At 39.5% G+C, this 17,053-nt stretch overlaps 1 protein-coding gene across 4 annotated transcripts in view; it reads left to right on the top strand.

Annotated features, from left to right (window-relative positions):
* Positions 1 to 17,053, top strand: part of RAI14 (retinoic acid induced 14) — an 87,989-nt gene that overhangs the window by 62,677 nt on the left and 8,259 nt on the right. For 2 of the 4 annotated variants that reach the window (XM_087773277.1, XM_087773276.1), the window contains exons 4-11: positions 5,254 to 5,342; positions 7,114 to 7,178; positions 9,363 to 9,420; positions 9,846 to 9,916; positions 12,178 to 12,284; positions 14,580 to 14,758; positions 15,434 to 15,462; positions 16,325 to 16,411. In XM_087773277.1, coding sequence (XP_087629403.1) covers positions 5,254 to 5,342; positions 7,114 to 7,178; positions 9,363 to 9,420; positions 9,846 to 9,916; positions 12,178 to 12,284; positions 14,580 to 14,758; positions 15,434 to 15,462; positions 16,325 to 16,411 — 685 coding nt within the window. The remainder of the gene's footprint in view (positions 1 to 5,253; positions 5,343 to 7,113; positions 7,179 to 9,362; positions 9,421 to 9,845; positions 9,917 to 12,177; positions 12,285 to 14,579; positions 14,759 to 15,433; positions 15,463 to 16,324; positions 16,412 to 17,053) is intronic. The other 2 variants (XM_087773279.1, XM_087773278.1) reach the window with 1 other exon arrangement.

The raw sequence follows: 17,053 nt of genomic DNA, 5'->3' as shown, positions 1-17,053 counted from the left end.
TGACTGAGATAGCTGGTGAATTGCTTGCCTGTCTGATCTGGTAGCAGCAAAGCTTGAATATCTTCCATTTCTATATTTTTTTTAGTCAGCATTACAAAGACTCCAAGCAGCTCTGTATCTTTATTTTATCAATCTTGTTTATTTGTGTGAAGGTATTGGTCAGTCGGGAAACTATAAATCATCAAACTGTTGGCAGACAAGTCAGACTTTTTAAAAGTCAACAAAGAGTTGACGTACATTAGAAAATGAAGAAGAATGATCTGCCTTGGGAAGGGATGTTTTTACTCAAAATAAACCTTGACAATGAGTGTATGTGAGTTCATAGTGTATTTCAAACATTCTTGCACTTAAAATATTTTCAGAGCACTCAGATTAAAGTGGCAGAGAACAATGGAATATATGCTGGCGTATAAGTTGGACTTTGTTCCATGTTTGTCATAATAGAAAATAGCAAATACAATATTCACTTAGCATCCATAATTCAACCGTGTTCTTTATTTGCTTTGGATTTGGTAAGTAATGTGTCAGACTCCTTTCAGGGCCTGGAGAAAATCTGTGTTATAGAGAATGCTGATCCTGTCTCGAAAACGACGCTGGAGTATGACCTTGCCAAACTGAGATGGAGCCCCCTGATTGGGTGTAATTTTTCTGCCCTTTTTTTTCTGTTTTTCTCTTCACAGATGAGAATTTCCTAGTTAGAAGGTTACTGTCTTAAATTAAGACTTCATATTTATTTTTTCTTATTTTATCATGTTCCACTCTACTTTTGTAGCATTTTCCCTAAATATATGGACCACCCAGTTGTTTTAAGCCAGCTGTCAAAATAACATTCAGTAAGAGGATTGTGCTCAATTTTGCAGGATATAGCTGTGCAAATGGTTAAGCAGAGAACCTCGATATGGCAGACCCATGTCTTATTGCTAACACCACCTTAGCAAACTCAATTAGCTCCATTTTTACAAGTCTAACCTCTAAATGTGGATTAATTCTGTTCTACCTGGGGTGAAATGATTTGTAAATAAATGTTTTATGTGAGCTAAGTAGTAAAAATTACAGCCCTTTTCTGTTTTGAGTTAGACTGTCTGGCATTGAAGTAATTTCTGGAAACCCTCATTCTCGGCCTTTTAGCGAAGACCAGCGTTATCTGAGCTCTTATGCTCTGTCTGTCAGACACTAATTGAAGAAGTCTCCATTCCCTTGCTAGCTCGACTTTATAACGAAACCATGGAAAAGGTCCTTTGCCCTTAATAAGGGATGGGCTTGTTTAGGACAGTTGCACGTGCTTCACCAGTTGACATCTCCTACGTGTAAGTAAGCTGCTGTTTAAAACTAGTTCAGGGATGTCATACACAGCTGTTCACTCTGTTCGGTCACCAAGCACTCATAAAAAGCATCTCTCTATCGGTGCATTTGAAAATGTTATTTGAGTAACATTTGTGGTCAGGAAATTTGAGGTGCTGACAGGACTCTGAGGTGATAGTCTTGTAGCTGTTCTCCAGCTGACCCCAAATCTGATGAAATTTTGAAGAGTGTATTCACTCTTAGGCTCAAGGCCTGTTTACTCCAACGGGGCTTTGTGTTCCTCCCAAAGAACAACATTTTTTACTTCATCGTGTTAAGGACTGAGTAGTTATGAGACCTGTACATTCCCAGTAGGAAAAAGCTGTGTCAACCAACTGATCTTTATCAGCTGCTGCAGAGGTGGGTCTCAAATGCTGACCTGCTTCGTTTCTGGATCCAATGAGAAAACCACTGGGAAGGGTAGCTGCTCCTCTGCTGCACCTAAAGGTCTGGAGACAATAACAAAAGACAGTCCCACCCCTCAGGAAGAATAGAAATGTTTTACAGCAATAAAATAAATCTATCTCAAATCAGTTCAGGCTGGGATATCAAGATGTGGCTTTAAGTGGTAGAAACAGGCTTATCTATTGTGAGGGGAAAATGAACTATGTTGAAATGGGGTTTTAGGCTGAATGAGAATCTAACCCTCAGTGTGGCCCTTGCTCCAAATCAAGCCTTACATGTTTGTTTTTGTTTGCCTAAGTCATTGCACAACCAGGAAGTGGGAGGAAAAGTTGTTTGCTTTCATATCAAGGGAAGTTTATTCATGAAAGATGCAAGTAAAATGCGCCACTGCTTAAGGCTTCCAGATGGTGAGAACTCCAGCGTTTGGAAACCTGCAGCTTTTGCCTCAAATATTTTAGGGAAGTTTATGTAGCTTGTAAAGAATTACTCTGTACTGAAATTAATGTCTACAGGCTTCTTTGTTTCAAAAGCCTCCCTTGCTACACAGGAGCCCTCAGTACCTACTACTAAAGTGTTTGGATTTTGTGGGTTTTTTTAGGAAAAAAAGAAAAAAAAAAAAAAGTGGGGGCTATTAACTTTAAAATCAGTTAGAATTACTCCCCAAGGGGAAGTTTTTGCCCAGGGCTCTGTAAATACTCTGACTTAAATATGACTGTAATAGGTTCATCCGTCTGGAGTCATTCTCCTCTCCATCACGAGTAGGGCTGATTTCCTGGTAAGCCAGTTCAGTTTACTAAACCAGCAGCTAACTAACCATGTCCCCCATTCCCCTCCCAATTGTTTTTAGATTATTAAGAAAAAATATCTCACTACAAGGTTATGTGAGAGATGGTAGCAGTGCAAGGGTGTAGCGAGGGGACACGCAGCAAGCAAGGGAGGGAGCTGTAGCAGCCCAATGCTATTTGGCTTAGGTCACTGTATGGATGACTGAGAGTTAAACCTTATCATCCTCTCTCTTCACGGGACTCTCCACATAGCGTCTATATTTTTGCTCTCATTAGATCTTTACATCCTTCGTACATGTTCTGTCGTGTTTCACACCACCTGTACTACTTACAGATGATGTTTCTTTCATCACATCAGTTTGGGAGAAGCAATATTTTTAATCAGGCCTTTCTTTCTTGAAAATGTTTTTGGCCACATGAAACAAAGCATCCGTATGTGGGACCACTTGTTGAGGAACTGCCATGGGAATTATTTGCATTGGTGGGACTGATGTGTTCATAGGCGCATAGCCTGAAAGGGGTTAAGTTTTTCTTCTCTCTTTGATACTTTCTTTGCACTCTGATTTTACCTAAACAAAACTTCTTTTGCACTTGCGTATTCATGTTGCATTTGGCACCATCCTACACAGTCTGTCCATAAAACCTCAGTGTCCCAGATTAAGCCAAGTTATTATTATTCAGGTATTTATTATTCTTATGAATATTGTCAAATGTAAGTGAGCCAAGTGCATGCTTCACAGCCTTCCTAATATTTAAGTGACTTTGATTGTACTGTGTATCTACACAAATGGATCTGAATGTGTTTCGGTATTTGCTGGTATGTTGTGCTGGCTAAATTAGAGGTGTTGGAATTTGTCAGACTCCTTTTGTGTCCCTCCCCCAGCCGTTTTCCCAGAGCCTGAGAAACCTCTTCTTCTAAAGAAGAATGTTTACACAACTTTGCATTCGTCACGAAGTACATGAAGTTTTGATTTTGAATGACTAGAGAACAGCCAGCAGCAGAGCTTTTTATGCTTTTGGAAGTGTTAACTCTTCAGTTTGTTTATGGCAGGAGTAAGCATGAGGATGAGCGCACAGGGTATTTTTGTATTTGCAGAGAAAGTTTCAAAGCTTAAGCGCTGCTTGTCTGCCATTTGCAATCAGCAGCAGCCAGTGTGGAAGGACTCCTTGTAGGAAGTGAGGTAGTTGCTGTACTTGATAGAGGACTCTGTTCCAGGAGCTCTGCTGTTTTGATTAATTCTCCACCCTTTGCCAGATCTTGTCTGTAGGTCTTTTTCTCTGCTGAGTTTTCAAGAAGGCTGCAAAGAACTCTACAGCTTAGAGAAACACAGTGTTGCAGTTCACATACTATGTGCCAGAAATATCTGTTTCATTCCTGCCTGTTATTCCCAGTTTCCCTGGTTAGCAGGCTGAACTTTCAGTGTTAGTTTTAACATTTAAAGGAAGCAGTTGTTGAAAATGTAAACTCTTAAATACAGTAGTTGGTGTGGCTACATGATTTGTGACATTCCCTTTAGATTCAAGGGGAAAATCCCCTTAACACTGGGGTGCATGATGTTAGAAATGAACGTCTCCTTTGAAAGATAGTAGAAAACATCCTGGGAATACTGGGGTTTTTTTTCAGTTTGGGGCATGTTGATGAAGGTCCCAACTTTTCACATGCAATTTAATAGTAATTGAAAGTGTTTTGTCTTGAATTTGTTTTTTGCATTACTCCTGCTGGAAGACAGCTCTGTATATCAAGCTAATGTTAGTAGGACCCACGGGGAAGCAGTATGTTTGCCTGTACTGTGCCCATATCTTGAGACTCACTGATGTTGGCATGATATGCATCAGGAGGATAGAAACTTCTCTGTTTTCAGAAGCTTTTCCTTCATTTTTGCTTCCCAGCAAAATAAAGTCTGCAGCATGCGTATAGGACTGCTTCTCTGAATCTTGTGGTGCCAAGGATGTCAAACACGAACCTTCAGCTGTAAAAAGGCTGCATTCAGTATAACTTCTTTGGTTTGTTCCGCAATTATATCTTTGGTAATTGACGCTGTTAAGTGTGTCCTGCCATAGTGTGGTTCGTAACCTCTGCAATTTCCCACTGTTCAAACAAGCAGGTGCTTGAGGTGAAAAGCAAAACCAGAAGCTGAAAAAACACATCTCTAGCATAGTCTCACAAATGTCCAGTAGCTTTGATTTCTCCAGATGATACTCACAAACGCTAAGGGTTTTTTTTTCCCCCTCTACACAGAAGAAAGATGAGCTCTGTAAAGGACAGTGCAGAAGCACAACTTGATGTAGTTTAATTTAGGAGCTGAATCACCTTTTAGAGGAACTAAATTTTGTCCACTGAAAGGGGGAAATCAGGATTGACTAGAATGACTAGAGCAAAGTCAGTCACTGTGAATGTTTTCTTCATTAATTCCCCAAGCCGTGGCATTCCATGGGGATCTATTACATCACTAGGGACGTTAGTTTAGAAATTGGGTGGGACGAGATGCACAATAAGGTATATGGCATGGGTTAATGAGACAGCAGCCATGTAAAAGTATGACTACAAAAACTTTTTGATGTGCCTTCTCACTTTCAGAGCTATTATCTTCTTGGGAGGCAGTGGAGGTATGCCAAAAGATCTAAGGACAGGGAGGGGACAACTTACCAGTACTCGGTTTGTGAATGAAAGAGAAAGGAGGTCTTGATAAAAGAAAAGTGACATGTAAATGTTCTTTTCCAGTTTTCACCTGGCAGCCACAAAAGGGCATGCAGAGTGCCTCAGGATCATGGTGACACATGGTGCAGATGTGACAGCCCAAGATGGTGCAGGTATGCCTCTGTGAAGCTACACTAATATACTCAATTTGCTTATATAGTTCTTGATGCGCAGAGTACAACTACAGATTTGACAACACTGCTTTTTGCCCCACAGCATGCAGGAGAAGCAGTTGTAACAATTGCAGGTTTAGGCATACTTTCTTTTCTGGACATAGAATTCAGATTCTAAAGCCCTTAAAAACTTTTGCCCTAATACTATAAATGGCAGCATTTATAGTGGACTCCGGATGCAAAATAGTTGCTTGATTTTTTTTTTATTTTATTTTATTTATTTTTAAATTAAAAAAAAAAAAAATCCCCTCCCCCAACTCTTTGTTAACTTCAGTTGAGGCTTTTTATAGGTTAAATCAAGATCTCCGGTGTTGCTTTTATGTGTATCCAAGCTATTAACCCCATTAACTGTACAGGAGTTGCAGTAAGACATTTCCTCAGGATTATGACATAGTGAAAAGAGCTGATACAGGCCAAAACAGAGCTGAGAGCTATTAAGTATGCTGTTTCAGCCCTCAAAAGTCCTATGCCTTAATTACTGCTCCACTAGGAGAATGATGGGAACTGAATTTGAAACTGGCAAACTCTTCTTAAGAGATTTCAGTTGACATGTCTGTGGAATCTGTGCCCAGCATTTTCTCTGGCTAGAGTCACCTGAATGAGCTGTCAGCATTCTGTCTCTCCAGTAATGATCTGTAAACTCTGGGATCACGGGTTCTGTTTTGGCCACCGATTGCAGCCTGAGGGAATTTCTGTCATACATGGAAATGATTTGCCTCTATAAGGAAGTGTCTGTGACACTGGAAGAAGCATTCAGATTATACATAACGATAAGAGAATAGATGTACCTGATACAGACTGCTATTCAGAATTCATACTTCATCTTGCTTCAGGATTTATTAGTTGTTTGGATAATAAGAGGTTGTCTGCTCTCACCTGAGAGTGTCGACCCAGTATTCATTAGGGAAAGCCTCATCTGTAATAGTCACATTATTTACAGTGACGTTCTGCTGTCAGAAGTGGCTCTGTCTGTATTGAGTACTAAATCTTGGCTCCTTCTTTTCTTAGTTACATGGATAATTTATTCTTTTGCTGTCTTGGCCTCCTTAATTTTTCATATGCTCTATAAGATGAAACTAGAGGAGAGACTGCAGTCTTTCATCATAAATCCATAGTCAGTAAATCACTGTATTGCATAGCTAAATATGAGCTCACAGATACTAAATAAATTAACAGAAAAGAGAATCTGTTAGATGCAAACAGAAGTAGGCCTGTGTTCTGAGTCCTCTTCTACATGTACTCCATGGATGATACAAATTCATTGTAGTGGTAGCTGGTAAATTTGGCTCGTTTTGCTCTTGGTGATGGGTTCCTTTTTCATTGCCAAATGGAAGAAATCATGAACACACTTGACAGACATCTCTCTGCAAGGGAGGCTGAGTAATATAGGAAATTTTTTTTTTAAGAAACAAAACATAACTGCGCAATCTTAGACGTACTTCTGCCAAGGTATAGTCTGGCACAATGTTTGTGTTGTTCCTTTATATGAAGCTAGACATTAAGATTATTCTGTTACCTGCCTGAACAACAGTCTGTTGTAAATACATTCTGATGAATGTACATTTTTATTTTGTTTTCCCTACCCTTACTTTTCATGTGTTGTGATAGGAACAAGATGGACAATTCAAAATTTTGCCTTTGTCATGGAAGAGTTTATTCCTGTGCTTTGGCGTGATTGAATACTTAATTTGCTTTGCTTGTACTCATTTAGGGCACAACGCTTTACATCTTGCAGCAAAGAACAGCCACCCTGATTGCATTAAGAGGTTACTTCAGGTAAAGTAAAAATTAAATTAATTTTGATTTTTGAAGTTTTCCGTTTGTTCCTCTAGATTGGTTCCTCTAGATATTGACACATTTCCTGCATAATAATAATCTGCATCACACTGCTATGCTGTTGTCCTGTCTCTTTGCAATCAAGAGAGGTGCTTGAGTTTAAAGACCTTTTAGAAACTGTGAATGGATGATAGAAAACGGTCTGGCATCTTCCCTAAGTGGTCCACAAATATGGTTTTCCATGTGCAGCTGGTCTGACATGGCAGGGTTGGGTTTCAAGCAGGTTGCAGCTCCTGTGCTTTGTCTGTGTGGTTGGATGGCTTGAAAGTAGATGGGTTAAGAGGTATAGGGGAAAAGGATTTTTCAGTTCGGGGGGGGGATTTTGATATTGTTCCATTGGAATGCTTTCTGTCTGTTCTTGACCATAGAAATCTCTGTCAAGTTTAAAGTCAAAAGGAGAAGAAACAGAAGTAGTTTAGATGCTAAAATATGGAAATACTTGAATCCTCAGTGAAATGAGGCAAAGGATAGTGAGGGGTTTGAATGGGAGTAGAAAGAATGGAGAAAGAAAATAAGAAAAACAAAAGTGAAGATGAAGAGAAGATTCTCATGGTGTTGAGGCTGAAGATTTGCATTAGTGAGCAAGAAGAGGCATTGTCCATCTCTGCTCCATTTCAGAAAGCCAGGTGAATTTTGGTGGAGGTGGTCAGAGGAATGGGACAGATATTTAGGAGCTTGGGGCTATCAGTAAGACTGTGGCTCAGCCTACAGATGAAATAATGAATAATAACCCTGCTTGAGCACAGCGGTACAGGAAGAGAATGGATCCCATATCCCAACCTTCAAATTCCTTTTCCCCAGTTACCTCAGGGCTATTCAGTTGTGCTGTCACTGACCCCTCAATGTCAACGTCTCTGACAATATTGCATCCAATTTCATTGATTCCCACCTCCAGACTCATTGCAAGTGGACTCCCCTGTTCCTGCACACCTGAAAGGGGTGATCATTAACCATTGAGGCACCCCACTTCGGAATTTCGTGGCAAAACCCCACTACTTCTAATGCTAACCCATTTATAGCATAAACAGTGACATCAAGCTGTCACTGATGGTATCGCATGCAGCAGCATGATCAACTCAGCAACTAGATGTGTGTTTAATACCAAGTATCTGCTACTCATTCACTTACCAGATATAACCACAGAGTGCTTTTCTTGGTATTTTGCTAATTTTATTACAATATGCAGATTTCTAAATATGTTTGTAAGTGCAAACCCATTGGTAATGTTCTCCAATAATTCATGCTCTTTGGATTGCTTTCTTGCTTCTGTGGACCGGCTTTGTGATATAGCCTGTTTGTATGTGTGAGGAACATCTAACCTTGACATGCTGGAGTGGAATTAAAACAGGCTAAATAATTATTTTACACAGGCAGAATCTTGACATTTTTGTTACAGAATTTCCGTGAACCTGTTTTCCTAGGAAATTATAGAAGTTAGAAGCAGGGCTGTATTTGAAAGTCAAAGGGTTTAATGTTTGTTTCTTAAAGTCCATTATTTCAGGGTGATATTTTTTCTTTCTTTGCTGTAAACTGAAACTAAAATATTCTGTACCAAAACAAGACTTGATAAAGATTTGTAATTTGATATTTTCGTATTTATTACTTCGAAGTCGAGATTGATCAGTAGTAGCTGATGGCTTATAATAGTACCAAATATAACTGGATTGTCAATGCTTTAGTTTTCACAAATGAAAATGAAGCGTTACTGCCTTCAACAGAAATAACTCAAGACTAGTTGCCTTAGAACGTGATTCCTTTAGCTCTTACTGTAATGTAAAATATGAAGCTTTTCTGAGGCAGAGGAGAGAGTTTCTTTCCTTTTTATTTCCTGATTTAAATTGTTCCAAAACTATAACATTTTTTAGGAATATCGCCCTCACCATGAGTGTTTCCTACAGCTTCAGTGTAAACTGGTAACAAGAAAGGAGAGACAAGATTGGTAGAAAGGAAATCTGTGCCTTTCTATAGTGTTTTTTGTTTATTATTATATGGACTGAGCTTTCTGGAGTAGCTCATAAGACTTTTCTCAGAGATGTCCAGCACTTTGTTGTTAGCGTCAAATGTATGTTTTATTTTCTTGGTGTTTCTCTAATTGCTTTTTCTTCTCCTTTTTGAACTGTGCAGAGTAAATGTCCAGCAGACAGCACTGACAATTCCGGGAAAACAGCTTTACATTATGCAGGTAACTTCTTTGTTGAATTTCGGGTGTTTTTTAGAGGAATGCTGTGAATACTGAATTTCAGTTAATTACAATTAACAAGTTCACACCTGCAGGTGCAGAGCCATTGGAATACTTAAGATAAGGTTGATTCTGATTTCAGCCCTTTAAAGATTATAATTTCTCATGCTAATTTGGACCATGAATATTGGTTGTATTTCTGTATACAGCTTGCTGTTCATCCTTTTAGTCTTTCTCTCCTTCCTGCTTATAACAGAGAAATACAGGTTAATTTCTTGGACACCACTGTAATGCTGCAGTATTACCAGTGGAAGTGTGGAACACAGATTTCGAAAATGAGGTTTAATGGACCTTCGTGCTTGTCTCTTTTGTTGTTGTTGTTGGTTTTTTTGGTTGGTTTGGTTTTTTGTTTGTTTTTTGTTTTTTAGCTGCATGTGGTTGTCTTCAGGCAGTTCAGCTTCTGTGTGAACACAAGTGTCCAATTAACATCAAAGATTTGGTACGTACCTCTTCTCCCATTGTCTACTTTAGAGCTTTTACCACCCTCCACTCCAGTCAGTCTCAGGTGCAGCAGTTCAAAGCAATACTATGCTTATATTTCTTCTTTAATTTCTCTGGCAGAGGAAGTTCATTTTGCAGCTTGCCATAGCAGAGGTGGGGAAGTACTTCACAATCTAATACAGTAGTGGCAGGATTTGTTGCTTGTTAAATTGAGACATTGTTACAAGTAACTAGAATCAATTCTGATATATTCAAAACATGATTAAAAGTCTTTCCATTTATTCCAGTAGGCTTTGGAAAAGGCCTATTATGTGGCCACGTGCTGTGAAATGCTCACAAAGCCCAGCCAGAGTATGATAAGCCTGAGGGGAAAAAATATACTTGGTGTAGTCTAAAGGCTCAGGGACACTGCATTCACTGTTATGAAATATCTACAAAATGATGCAATTACCTGTTAGGAAACACCCTGTTGATAAAGGGAGGTGACCTGACAGAAATCAGGCACAAAAGCAAAAAAAACCATAACAACATTTAAACTTGTTTGTTTGTTTGTTTTTTACTTGGATCTGTCTCCTTCTTACCTGATCTTTCTACTAAAAAAATCTGTCACAGAGGTTAGACCTAAAATTTCAGCAGATGGGTTTTAAAGGCAGAAAAGGTTTGTTCAGTCTTAAGAAGCAAATGCTGTAGGAGTATCTTCAAAATGTCTTCAGCTGCATCATAGAATCATAGCATACCAGGTTGGAAGGGACCTCAGGGATCATCTGGTCCAACCTTTCTAGCACAATCCAGACAAGATGACGCAGCACGATGTCCAGCTGAGTCTTAAACATGTTCATCATAGCAGAGTCAACCACTTCCCTGGGGAGATTACTCCAATGATTGACTGTGCTCATTGTGAAAAATTCACCTCTCATGTCCAATCAGAATCTCCCTGGGAGTGACTTGTACCCGTTACCCCTTGTCCTCACCCTGTGACTCCTTGTAAAAAGGGAGTCTCCATCTTCTTTGTAGCTCCCCTTTCAGTACTGGTACATGGTGATAAGATCACCTCTAAGCCTCCTTTTCTCAAGGCTAAATGAGCCCAGGTCTCTCAGCCTATCCTCATATGGCAGGATTCCCAGACCCTTGATCATCTTGGTGGCCCTTCTCTGGACCCCTTCCAGCCTGTCCACGTCTTTTTTGTTTAACGGGGACCAGAACTGTACACAGTATTCCAGGCGTGGCCTGACAAGCGCCGAGTAGAGTGGGATAAGGACTTCTTTGTCTCTGCTGGTGATGCCCTTGTTGATGCAACCCAGCATTGTATTGGCCTTCTTGGCCGCAGCAGCACACTGTTCACTCATGTTGAGCTTCCTGTCCACCAGGACCCCCAGGTCCCTTTCCACAGAGCTGCTCTCCAGCCAGGTGGATCCCAGCCTGAGCTGCACTCCTGGATTATGTTTTCACAGGTGCAAGACCTTACACTGGTCCTTGTTAACTTCATCAGGTTCTTGTTAGCCCACTCTTCCAGCCTATCCAGATCTTCCTGCAGGGTGGCTCTCCCCTCCAGAGTGTCTACTTCACACTCAATCATGGTTGATCATAGGGAAGAGGAAGCCAGACGCACCTCAGAGGTGCATGACAAAATGATGACAAGCAACAGTCAGAATTTGGGCAGTGGACCTAATTGGGAAATTCCAGTTAGGTACTAAGGAAAAAAAAAATCTCACCATGAAGGTGGTCAAACATTGGAACTGGTACCCAGAGACATCATGGTGTCTCTGCCTTTGGAGATGCTTAAAACTTGACTGGACAAGTCTCTGAGCAATGTACTGTACCTTGTAGTTTACCTAGCTGTGAACTGAGAGCAGAGGGGGAGAAATGCCAGATGACCTCTAAAGGTGTCTTCCAACTAAGTTATTCTGTGATTATATGAAATGTTGTATTTTTGCCTTGTACTTAGTTAAAATTCTTGGTTTTGTTGTGGAGCTACTTAAAGGTATTGTGTAGTTCCAAAATCATCATGTTATAGCATTAAGCAAACAGCAAAGGGAGTACAGACAGCAAAAAGCATTCCTGATCCTAATGCTTTGCATCCCCACTGGTCAAGGAAGGAATTAAAGTAAACCCAGCTACATTTATGGTACACGAGAAAAATGTACTGATAGCGCCTTGTTTGTGCTATATAGAAGGAAAGTTCATAGCTGACCTTTAATTCTCAGTGATGTTTGTAAGTGGATGGATTATTGTTCATAGTTTCTTTAAATGCATTCCTAGGATGGGAACATACCTCTGCTGCTTGCAGTACAAAATGGTCACATGGAAGTCTGCAAATACCTTCTAGATCATGGAGCAGACATCAACACCAGGGATAAAAATGGAAGGTACAGCAGATTAACATGTTAATTCTTCCCCAAGGCTGACTGTTAAATGAAGCTCTCGTCTCAAATTCTTCCCAAAATAGTTGTTGTTATGTGAAATAATGCCTTCTGTACTAGACAGCATATCCTGATTGTTGAGAAGACTTACAGAATTCTGCCTAAAGGGAAAGGTGAAACAGAAACTATGCAACTATAAAACTAGATGTGCCTTTAAGATTTTCCATGGGCTACCAGAGCAGTAAATCCCATTTTTCAATAATTCCTACAAGAATCTGATTGATAGTACTTAACCACACATCACTTTGTATGTGTCCCAGTTTTAAATGCTGCTCTGCTCTTGGCATGAGTTTCTTTCTCCAACTTAAATCCTAAAACTGTTACTTGGAAGCAACATCCGTGGAGGGTTCTTTTTCCTACCATAATGCAGCCACAGCAGCAAGGGAAAAATACAGTAGAGCTGTACTGAGAGTAGAGTGGAGTTGCTGTTGTCTTAGAAGTTGCTGTTTTGTTGTGTTAGTAGATACCTAGTGTGTTTAAAAAAAAACAGTTTACCTACTGTTTTTAAAAAGCAAGATCCTTGTGGTGAAAAAAGCACTTCTTTTGATGATACTCATGAAGTTCAAGAGTCTTTGAAAGTTATAGACTGTTTTATAAACAGTTGGTTAAACTGTGAAGGTAAAGCAGGATGCTGAGAAGACTTGGCACTTACAATAATCAAGATTATTATCAGGTGTATGTGATACAATGCCCATATTGTTCTTTGGAAACACCTGGGAGGATAAGACTGGCCCTAACTTGTTTTTTATCAGTCCAAAGTTTATTAGTGCACTCTGTGTTTTAAGTTGTCTAAAGAAAAACCCTTTGTCATGTTGGTTGGTTTGAACGGTGTCATCGGTGCTTTGAACCTGAGGTGCTGCCCACTCTGGGACCTCTGCCTTCCCCTCACTCAGCTACTGGTTAGTCAACAGACAATGCCAAGAGTTTCTTGTTTAGTTGGATTAAGGCGTTTTCTGTCAGATAGGACAGACTTGCATTTTTATATTTTCTTTTTCAAGGAAGTACTGTGTGTAGAAGCAAGAAAATGATGTAACATGGAATATACCATTTTACTTCTCACTTCCCTTCTGGTAAAGAGAGTGACTACTCTTGCATCTCCTGTTCACGGAAGTGGTTAAGTTTTTACTGAATAAGGAGAAGCTTTATTGGAAGAGGAAGGGGATAACCTTTGAAAATGGCATCTCCAATTTCCTAGCTTGTCCACACTAAGTGAATTATTTTGATAATCTAAAGCCATCCCTATGACTGTGGGAGTGTTATTCAAGTTGCCACTCAGCACTACTTTTTAGCACAGCAGTGCAACAGCCATCACTTCTCCAGGGCTTGCCTATTACAGGGAGTACATTTAATTCATCAGTGAAATGATTGTCTTCATACCTAGCAAATCTAGGTATCTATCACTGCAGTAACTTTTCCGTTTCATATCTGCACTGAGGGATGTGTTTGCCAGTGAACTTGACCAACCTATTAGGTATGTTTTCATGTTAAGAAGGGATAATTATGCCCAAGCAGGAAAGCAATATTAAAGCATGCTTAAAAGGTGGGGGTTTCTGTGTTCTGTATGTCTCTCATGACTCCTACAAGTCATTGAGAAAAACAGATACAACCTGTTAGGAAAACACTCCTTCTGTATGCTACCCTTACTCTAAGATCTGGCACTGTCTAGCTGCCCTGTGTTGGAGATGGAATTGATTGTGCTCTAATGAACTTTCTCCCCCCTAAAACTCAAAGTGGCTTGGGATTTGACGTGAAACCCATCTCTCAGTCTCACTGAAGATCTTTGAGATTTATTTGGCTTTTTGGTTGAAATCTGTTTGTCTATTTTGTCTTAAAAGTAACACATGAAGGAGAGCAGCAGTGAAATAAATATTTTCATGTTGTACCACCACTTGAAGAGCTGTAATTAGAGTGTCGCAGTGAGATTTGATAGTCTGACTTTATCCTGCAGCCATTTCTAGCTATGACTCTCCTCTTAGCCTCAGGAGCCCATTTTTAGAAATGTTTGGAGATGTGTGCAAAGCATGCCAGGTCTTTGCAAAAGGTCCAGCTGGGGAGTATGGGGAAGAGGAGGAGGGGCAGGCAGGTGTTTGTGAGGAGAAACAACAGTTACATGTGTGTGTCAATACACGTATTGATAAAATCTTGGACTTTATTGCACAATATGTCACACTTTTTCCTGAAAAATGAGCTGCTGCTTAAAGAGTACAGTCTTGACACTTACTCTGTGTTTGTTTTGTCCAGAACTGCTTTGATGGTGGCTTGTGAAGCTGGTAGCATTAACATGGTGGAAGCCTTCCTTAGGAAAGGTGCAGATGTCAGTTTAGTAGATGTCTTTGGACAGAATGCCCTGCATTACTCCAAGCTCTCCGAGAATACAGGGATCCAGAATCTCCTATCATCAAAGTTATCTCAGGATGTGGGTATGTAAGACATGCTGATCTGCAGTTTGTCACTTCTTGAATTGGCTACATGTATATTTAGCAATGAACAAATTCACTTCATAAGATAGCCAGAAAAATTTCAAAAGCCAAGTTTAAGATAGTCTGTCTGAGGCTTCCCAAAAGCAGGAAAATGTGGTCTTTGCCATAGATGGTAAGATTTAGCATGGGATAAAGCACTGACCAGGGCAAAAAGAGGTGTTTTGGAGAAAGAAAACTTAAGCTGATGTAGTAGCGTTGTGAAGTCTTGCATACAATTTGGAAGAGGTCCTTTTTTATTATGTGAAACATTAAGTGGAATATATAGCTCCTCAGTAGAAGGGTTGGAGAAGGAACTAATGCAGACAGACTTTTACGGTCAAACAAAGATGGATTTCTAAAGTAGGAAGCTAATGTGCAAAAATGGTGCAAGACTATAGTAGAATAAGAATTGTCACAAGCCTTTATCTCAGTATAAAACCCAAAAAGCAGCAGAGAATGGATATGGTTCAAATGGAATTAGGAAATTAAAGTATACTTCTTAGATTTCAGACAGGAATTCAAAAACAAAAAAAAGTATTTATGGTGTGGGAAGTAGAGCTGAGAGATGTGCTAGGAATGGCAAATAACTTTTTCTTTCATAGCTGTTCTTAATTCCACTTCTTTTCTGCTTCACAGATACAAAGTCACCAACAAAAGCAAAGCAGGTATTTGTCCTTTTGATTTTAAAAATACTTGGGCTATATAGGCTTGTTACTTAAGACAAAAGAGTCATTGACGAGACTAGAAGCACTAGTAAATGTCACTGTGAGATGCACTGCCATTGACTGCTCCGTGATGTGAAAGGTTTTTGTTGCTTATTTAAGAAATGTGTTTCAGGAACATTGCCTTTAGACTTAGCTTCTTTCTGTAACAGCAGCCAGAACCCTCAGTGAGAAAAGGAAGGGAGGATCTAGAAAAGTTCTCTGTTTCTGAAACTCATAATTCAAGGTTGTCCCCAGTTACATCCTACTGGAGACCCCTACCTGTGAGAATCCCAGCAGATTTAGGCAACTAAATTAGTTTCTTACATTTTTTATTTAGTATCATATCTTGGAGTGCAAGTAGACCTTGTAGACCTGCTGGTGGCTGGAAAGTGGATGAGGGTGCAATGCATTTGTTCATTCCTTCTCTGAGAGGAGAGGTGGGTTTTTCAGGGAGCTCAGGCAGAAGCTGGTGGAGAGGAAAGATGGTAGCTGTTAAAAATGGCATGACTGGACTATGTATGAATGGAAGTATTTAAGATCACTAGTGCTAAACCTATTGTCAGCTTCTGCTTTTTCACTAAATCTTGTTCGGTTTCACTGAAGCATGGATTACAAGGGGGCAGATTCTTTTTGTCAGGCATGTTTAATATCTTTGTGTTAGCAGAGATGTAGTCTTTACAATAGAAAAAAAAATAAGGCACTGCATGAGCTGCTAAAGTTGATATTAATGTGGGATTTTTTTATTTTTTTTTAATAAAAAACTTGCTCGGACTTTACTAACCAAACTAACAAACCTACCTTTTCTGGCTGGTGAAACTTTCAGCATGATCAAGGCTCTAAATTAAGTTCAGAAAGAAGTGGAACTCCAAAAAAACGCAAAGCCCCACCTCCTCCTATCAGTCCTATTCAGGTAAAGAAAAGAACAATTTTGAGATGCTTTTAGGGGGTGAAAAGCACTTTGAACATTATGTGAATGATGTGGGCTGGATTTGCTCTGTCACTGTTATATTATATGCCTGTCTTACCATGAGTGCTTTTCCTGACATTGGGGTGACACCGTGAAAGCACATGTTGGTTTGGTTAACTAGGCAAAATTGCTTGAAATACAGCATGGTCTAAGATACAACTGTACAAATTTTACTGTACAATTGCATCTTCCATCTAAAGTTGAAGGTCTCCTGGTTTTGTTGACTTCCATAAGTAAATACTTATGTATATTTTAATTATGCATATATATGTACACATTATTATATGCATATATGCATATGAAAGTAAAATACTTAAGTAGATTTATATAGTATCAAAATGCAGTTTAACAGTTAGATTTAATGTTGAACTGGAATGTTACCTGTATAACAGCTACACTGCATATGTAATACTGACTCAGGAGAGCACTGAATAATTAGATCTGCTCTTTGAACAAACCTAGAGTTGTGACTTATGTTAGTACAGGGAAAAGTACTCTTTAATATATGTGTGTGTGTATGGGCATGTGTTAGAGAGGTAGTTATATGTACACGTATGTATACATCCCTATTTACATAAGATCTTT

This window comes from Nipponia nippon, unplaced genomic scaffold (assembly GCF_047370975.1).
Source record: "Nipponia nippon isolate SJK-2023a ecotype South Korea unplaced genomic scaffold, ASM4737097v1 scaffold_39, whole genome shotgun sequence".
In the NCBI taxonomy this organism is placed as follows: Eukaryota; Metazoa; Chordata; class Aves; order Pelecaniformes; family Threskiornithidae; genus Nipponia; species Nipponia nippon.
Note: the sequence above shows the minus strand (reverse complement) of the source record. Positions and strands in the feature narration are given on the sequence as shown.